The following is a 7869-nucleotide window of genomic DNA, read 5'->3' on the forward strand; positions in this document are numbered from 1 at the left end:
TGGATATGCAAGAATTGAATTGACAAGTTTGTGTTTTAGTAATTTTGCATGTTTCTTATGATATTGTTATAAAATCTCCATACGTATTACATCACTCTACAATTCTATACACCCTCCCCTTTGCATTGCGAAACTATGTTTGGTGCAAACAATGGCTACAACGAAAAATTATTCCATCATTGCCTCTACATGAAATAGTATGTTCTAGATGAAAAACAGGCAAGAGGAAATTGAGAACATAAGCTACACTAATAACTCTCCTATGCTTGACAACTGCATCATAGGTTGAGGTACAATACACTAGCATAACATGCTTGCAACAACTTCTTAGCTTGGTTATATAAACATTATTATTTACTATAACTAAAAATTTATTTGTTTGCTTTGCTATATAGACATTTATTTTACTTTTTTAGCTTTATATACATTTATCTAGTAAAATTAAAACCTAGTTTAAATCCAAAATTTCCTACATGGTAACTAGAAAATTTTCATACATTTACGAGCTAAGAGTCATTTTACTAGTTATCACTTCATTTCTATGTAGTAAAATTAAAAACCTAGTTTGAAGATGAAAATTCCTACTTACTAACTAGGAAAATTAGTTCATTTACTAGATGTTTGTATTTTTACTATCTAGTCTTGTGTCTAAAGTTCCTTGTGTGACATCCATGATAATCTCTGTGTTACCTGTTTGCAACAACTTGGAGAAACCAACATGGTGGCGTATCGTGCCACATAAGGTGCAAGAATCCCAGGTATCAAAGCAAAGCATCTCTTCTAGGGAGATCAACATCTATAAGCGTGGCAAAGGACAAAGGACAATGCTGCACATGCACTGATTTGATAGGCAGATATCTAGTCCACGTCTCGTTGGAGGAGGATAACTCTGCGCCCCACTGGACATCTGATGCATGGTTGCTTCATCTCAGACTCAAGGTAAAATGATGCCATTGTAGAGTCTTTGCTGCCTCTTTCACTAAAAGTCTTCCGTGTTGTGCAGGAAAACATCACCTCCTTCTCATGGGGGGGATAACTAAGCTGTAGTGCTATTGCAAATTTGTCTGCCAGCCCTTTACGTTGGATATTGGTAAAAGGGAGAAGGACTGTGCATGTATTAGTTTACTAAGCTGCCGCTGCAATTACATAGGATGAGCAAGGATGGGAGTGTCAAACTGAAGATTAAACCGTAACAAGGAAAGCCATTGGTGGATTCTGATGTCAACCACTTTTTCTTTGGGCTTTGTCCGAGATGTAAGTGGAAAGAACAAACCTCATTGCACTGCGCCTCCTGAAGTGATCACGCCTTAATTGCATGATGTTGTCAAGATGCACAGCACTGTCACAGGGCTCCAAGTGGTGCAGACGAAGTTACGTGTGCGAATATCAGACCTTTCGGGCTGCTTATGTGGAAGAATGTATGGATGCAGAGCAGCCATGCTTGGATCTATGGTCAGCCTCATGTGGAAGAATATATGGATTCGATGCAGAGCAGCCATGCTTGGATCTATGGTCAGCCTCATGAATTTGTTTAAACCAGCTTTTCAAAGCTGTAGCTCTTACTATGGCTTAAGGCCAAGCTCCCTGTTGATACAGAGAAACCAGGAAGATGTTTTCGTAGAAAGAATCTCTCAATAGCTTGACATGTTTATCTGAACTTTTGAGCGAGTTATTTGCAAGCAATGTTTAGGTGATGACTTATTTGGATAGCTTGTGAAAATTGGGGTTACATTATTGCCACAGTTCTGTTCATTCGGAAGATTACAATAGCTCATACAATCTAGTCTATGCCTTCTCTTCCTGGAGCATAGGCAAAGCTTCATATGTAGTGGGGTCTGTGTCAAAGATAGTTAGTGTCATTGTTATGTCGCAAAGCTGAATCTGAAGGGTTGGAACGGCGAGAAACATTCCCGGGGGCAGTAGCTGACATAGAGTCTTCGTCAGGGGAGAGAGTAGCCCTACTGCTATGGCGGCTGTGGTAGGTGGAGTAGTGGGTTACATGTCGGTTTTGTAGGGAGGCAAGGAATTGCTGGGCGCGAGGTGAAGTGCGAGGAGATCGGCTAGCCACAGAGGTCGCGCCCCTAGGGCTGCTTGCAGTGCTACTTGGCCGGGAGCTCAGCAGTAGTGGGCGGCTCACATTCAAGCCTGGCAATTGCACTAGTGCGTGCCGTTGGCTGCTACTCCCTCCCGTCACCCTCGACACCGAGTCCGTTGCAGACAGCTCGGCTGGCGACTTGCTGCTCCCGCCTGTCGACATGGCTAGTGAACTATAGCCGCCCGCTAGTGTCGGTGGTGGCGAGCCTCCCATCAGGTCCCCCTCTAAAATCTTTAACACCTGATCATGTCATTCCAGCATCCACTTATTCAGTGATCTCGATTCTCGTCTGATATCCATGATTGCAACTCAACAGCAGTTATCAATACTACCATCGTGTTGTACTTACTTGAGACATTCGTGGTCTGGAATGCGGATCTCGCCTAATACATAGTGCAGCTGCATGTAGCATACAATAAGCTTCATACTCTGCGTACCTGTTCTCGAGCCGTGAATCGATCAGCTCATAGGCTGCATGGTCATCCATCAATGGTCTTGCCTGCGTCATCAGTACTTAACCTTAGCCTTAAGCTGAATCATTTTGTGGATTTTTACAAATTGAGATGGACAATCAGTTTCATACTAACTGACATGGATTACTAATTATGTACCCATTCTGTCAAGCATTGCTGGCCCTTTGGGCGCGTGTAGTCGATGGCTTTGCGCGCAGTGATCAGCTCTAACAGAATCACACCAAAGGAGTACACATCGGCTTTTTCAGTAAGTTGCCCTGTCTGGGCATACTCTGGAGCCAAATAGCTGTAAGAAGAAGCCGAATTCACGAAGTTACTGTTTTGTACACAGGTGCTAGATTGATCACCATACATGTAGCTTTTAGTTTTACCCGAAGGTCCCTAGCACTCGTGTCTCTTCTTCGTGCTCTCCATCTGCTTGACATCGTGCAAGCCCGAAGTCCCCGACCTGAGACCATGTAAACACCATCAATGACTTGATCTGACCAGCAAATCTGCCTAGCCATGTTGATAGGCTGCTAATTACCAGAGGCTCAAAATCATGGGTTAGCAGAATGTTGTTGGGTCGCAAATCTCGATGGACGATGCACCCGACTCTGCAATCCTCATGCAAGAAGCGCAACCCTCGTGCAGCACCTACCGCTACTTTCTGCCGCCATCTCCACTCCATGGGCGGGTTCTCTCGATCTGCATTAACAGATTGTAGAAACCATTATTTCTACGTGCAGGTTAAGCAAAACTACATCAGCAGTTAATCCCATTTCTGATATGAATCAGTACAATTCAGGTACGCCAACTGATGAATGCTCTTTTATGGCCACAACTTACTGAAGAGATGCTTGTCAAGGGAGCCGTTGCAGACATACTCATAGACCAGCATGCGGCGGCCACGCTCGATGCAGTATCCCATGAGCAAGACGACATTGCGATGTTGGGCACAGGCCAAGACCTCAACTTCCGAGCAAAACTCTTTGTCACCTTGGGCGCTGGCCTTGCGGTGCTGCTTCACAGCCACTTTCTGGCCACCCGACAGCATGCCCTTGTACACCGATCCAAACCCACCCTCAGCCAAGAAATTGTCCTTGGAGAAGTTGTTGGTGGCCTTCTGGAGCTCAGCATAGCTGAATCGAATGGCCGGCTTCCCAAATGCAGGTGCTTGATGCTGACAGATGGAGCATAGGGGTGGAGCTCCGGATGATGACACACCTCCTGATAGTGCCTTCCTTATGCGTGAATCAGATTCATCTATGATCGACTCAAAATCCCCTTTAGCGGCATCATCCTGAGGCACTTGATTTTGGCCGTTCATGTCACCCATCCCTAAGTCTTGCATGTTTGAACTGTTTTTCTTGTGAAAACGCCCACCTCCCTTCCATGGATTGCGATCTGGAGGTTTCTTCTGTGTGCTCTGGAGTTCTTCACTTTTACTCATTGGGGAGTTTAGCAGATGGCTGAGCATCCTTGGAGAATTCGAATTTGACTCACTGCTGGGATAATGAACTGACCCTGCAATTAAATTTGGATTAGCATGGGTGTTCCACTCTGATTGGCTCAAACTCAATACGCTGGCCTTCAAGGCTACTGCTGATTCGTCCAAGTTGTCGTAATTCTGGTCAAAGGGGTCAAATGATGACCTGCTGTCTGAGCTACATCTGGAGACCGGAGCAGAGAGGGTAGCTGTTGGATTGATGTAGGAGGTGGCAGGAGATGAGATTCCTGCTAATTGAACATTGTGATCAGTCAGTATCAATAGAGTTGATCAATTCCAGATGTGCAAGTTCACTTGAATTGTATTCACTAATCATCATTTGATTCCACATGATTATCTTATCAAGGACGGCATTGATAGGCTGGAAAAAGATCGAGGTGCTCACATCAACTCACCTGATCCATTCGTGCTCCTCTGAGATCGTCCTTGCATTTGCTCCTCCTTGTGAAACCTGCCTATCTTCGATGGACCCTTGATGAGGTCACCTTCCGGGCTAGATCTGCCAGTGGTAGCAGGCGAGGTTTGCTGGGATAATGCGGCAAGGCCACTGAATTCAAACTTTTTCTTAATGGTAGCTGCAGAAGTTATAGGAGCTTGTGTGGCTGCAGGCTGATGATCCGAGACAGTGCCATTACCAGCCACCAAGGACGAGGTAGGCGAGGTGGAGGTGTAATCGGATGTGAAAGTGCTGCTGCTGCTGGGACTAGCTGACTGATCACGATCAGTGCTAGTGCTAGATTTGAGATTGTGATCAGAGCTTGCTGCAGAGGATGTCGGAAACCCCATTGGGATGTTGGAAAAACTTAACCCATCCAACAAAACAGAGGAAGAATCCTCCTCGGCTTCCGGTGGCGGCTGCTTATGATCATCATCATCATCAACTGTTCCTCCGCGTAAGCCAGTGCCTTCTGGTCGTGTCTTTAGATTGAGACGGAGAATTTTGGTTGCCTGGCTGGCGCCACCGCTGCCCACCACTGCTAGGCTGCATTGCAGCTGCTCTAAGCAATACTTCTCTTCTTTCTTCAAATGCCTGTTAATGATGATCACACAGTATACTCCATGGAGACTTAATTAATCCTCGTTGGTAGACTTGTTTGACACATAATCAAAAGACTATTTCCCATTATACCAACTGTACCTGTCAAGAACCACCCAAGATGCATGCAGTTTGGCTGCTTGAGCTGCCACCGTGCCCTTCATGGTGGCTGCCAAAACGTGCACCCTTACTTTGACCTACATACATACGCATTGAAACCCGTTTATATCAACAAATGTGCTTGCAGAATCTGTGAAAATGTCATGCTCCGGTTATATTATCTATTATCGACAAATTAGAGTTTAGCTCTCCTAGAGAAGTGAGTGTGAGCCTTATATCTGGTGCACCAGGCCTATTTGAGTACACGTAAAGTAGAATGCGTGCACAATGTTTTGGCGAAATCTTACCTACTCTGCAAGACTCTGATTAAATATATGATTACCTTCTTTGCCTCGCAGCGTCTTTGAAATTGCTGCAGCATATCATTGCAATTTCGGCTGATTAGGCTTTCATCAACTTCCGAGCCCCCTGAAGCACCGACGTTCTTGCTGCTTGATCGCTTGGATGATGTATTGGTGCAATGCCGTCCAATACTGACCCAGAATTTCCAACCTGATCATCGTCATGTGACTAGTTAGAAGTTAACACCATTCACCCTCATATTGATTCGAACAGAATCGCCCCTTATCTAGATCCTTAAGTGCACAAGAGGATACCTATACAGAGAGAATTGTTCCTCTGTAAGTCCATTTGTCTCCATGTATTATCACTAGTACCTGAACTGGTAAGGGCTGGATTGATGATAGCAAGGAGAGTGAGACAGTCTCCCTCTTGAGCAACGTTGATGAGAGCCCACTCGACTGCATGCTTGCTGATGGGCTTGATGCCGGCGTCAATAGCCACCAAGATAACTTCCGAGGAGGAGGCTGTGCCCTGTAGTTGACGCGGCGGGGTTGCAGCATTGCCGGTTTGCGCTCTCCATTCCAGCAATTTGGGCTTCTTGGGAGGTTTAGCAGCCTTCTTGCCGAAGAATGAAATCATGGTGCGCTAAGAATGATGACTTATAATTGGTCGAATTCAGTTCCAGAAAGTTATAATATGGATCCAATTCAATGCCAGTCAGACACCTGCATCTACGATCGTTGGCACCATGGTAGACCTCCAAATAACCGGAGTGTTGTGATCAAGCGGCCGATTGTTATGTGTGCAGACAATGCTGACTGCTGATTATGTGGTGCTGGTGCTGATGATGATGATGGTGACCAAGAACGCCCGAATACGAGAGCTATGAGATGATGCGAAATTGCTAGCTCTGATGAGAGAATGATGGCAAAAGGACAATGATATGGAGCTAGGAGATGGTATATTGACAAGCCGGCCAAGGGGCCTCGAAAAGGCCTTGGAATTGCACTATGGTGCAGGGGATCAGATACCTTTCGCATTGGCGAGGCCGGCATTATCGTCAACGTCACGCAGACACCCTTCTGTGTATTGGGTTTTTGGGGGGTGAGGGGAAGGAGAGAGGGGGGTACTGTGTGTGTGTGTGTGTGTGTGAGCTGCTGACCTCAATGGATCTGTTGCGCGTCGTTAGGCTGAGCCGTATTCAGTACTTGTACAAATTATTCCTTGGATTACCATTATGATGCCACGTTCTGCTTGCCACCTGTCGCGCATGCAAGCGTCCTGCCGGCCGCCCTCTCCACAAGGGGGGGAAGCGGCGGGAGGGGAGACACCGTCCCTTGCATTTCCCAACTCTGGGTTTCACTGTCCGAACTGAGAAAACTCGACGCCAGCTTTCCTCCTTCGGGAATCGATGACCCGCACCTTCTCTTGACGAGCGCAATGACATCATTACAATCTCCACCGTCCCATCCCATCTCTGCTACTTACGTGGGCTCCATGGTCTCCCGCAACCTGTCTGTGGATGTTATCGATTGCTAGTCTTTGTAGTCCCTCCTCCACCTCATGTGGAAGCCCTCTTAATTTCATATCCATGCGTCTGACTCGTGCATGCTCCGCCCTCATTCCACTTCCTTTTTACTGAATTTGTAGTGACTTTGGAGGAGAGAGTGCATACGCAACTGACTCAACGTTTCTAGCTTAGCTTAATTATATGTATCTCTTTCGATCATTATTAATATTTCAAATACACAAAAAGTGATAATGGACATAAACTTTTAAGCGTTTGAGCAAGGAAGGTACAATTAACATTAGGATGCTAAGTATCTTAGTAGATAACATGGCTGCTTTTCTTAAACCAAGTCAAAGATCTTGCTAGCATGAAAGTGTTTGCCACATCTAATTGGGAAAATCTACAAACCGACCAATATCACTTTATTAAAATTCAGCATAATCAATTATGTCAATATTTGGGAACTGTGTATGAGGTTACAAACCTTTTCATAAAGTTTCATCACTATCTAACTCTAATCTATCATGCGAGGTAGTTCTAGACTTCAATGAGAGAGTTTGTTTTTGCCATGGATAACCTACACTAAACTTCTTTTAGATGGTTTTCTCACTCTACAAGTGGAGAGAGAGAGAGAGAGAGAGAGAGAGAGGGGGCACTTGGGGGGTCACTCACATATAAGTGTATCATATGGAGATTTAAAATTCCTATTTTAGACCTTTCTTTACATGCATAAGGGTATCATTGAATTGGAAAATTCACAAGTTGAATAGGAAAAGGGTGTGTGCTTTATTTATTATAAGTTTATAGATAAGGGGTTTTTGAATTACGCACTAAATGCATGTGATAGTAAGGGTTTGCATATAT

At 45.1% G+C, this 7869-nt stretch overlaps 1 protein-coding gene across 5 annotated transcripts; it reads right to left on the reverse strand.

Moving 5' to 3' along the window:
* Window positions 1–799: 799 nt before the first annotated feature.
* LOC148028046 (uncharacterized) lies at window positions 800–6976 on the reverse strand. 5 transcript variants are annotated; one of them, XM_087689740.1, is made up of 10 exons: window positions 5810–6966; window positions 5536–5705; window positions 5196–5290; window positions 4453–5087; window positions 3397–4284; window positions 3095–3255; window positions 2940–3016; window positions 2707–2854; window positions 2445–2594; window positions 800–2335 (listed from the first exon to the last, which is right to left on the reverse strand). In XM_087689740.1, exons 1-10 carry the CDS (start codon window positions 6132–6134, stop codon window positions 1841–1843), a joined length of 3144 nt encoding a protein of 1047 aa, XP_087545866.1. In that variant the 5' UTR covers window positions 6135–6966; the 3' UTR covers window positions 800–1840. The 5 variants fall into 5 exon arrangements, with proteins under 5 accessions (XP_087545866.1, XP_087545868.1, XP_087545864.1 ...); XM_087689742.1 differs by having other exon boundaries at window positions 5870–6965; XM_087689738.1 differs by having other exon boundaries at window positions 2940–3255; window positions 5810–6971.
* Between the last annotated feature and the right edge of the window lie 893 nt (window positions 6977–7869).

Source organism: Lygodium microphyllum, chromosome 12, assembly GCF_053477565.2.
Source record: "Lygodium microphyllum isolate KBCC chromosome 12, Lygodium_microphyllum_v1.1.10, whole genome shotgun sequence".
Lineage (NCBI taxonomy): Eukaryota > Viridiplantae > Streptophyta > Polypodiopsida > Schizaeales > Lygodiaceae > Lygodium > Lygodium microphyllum.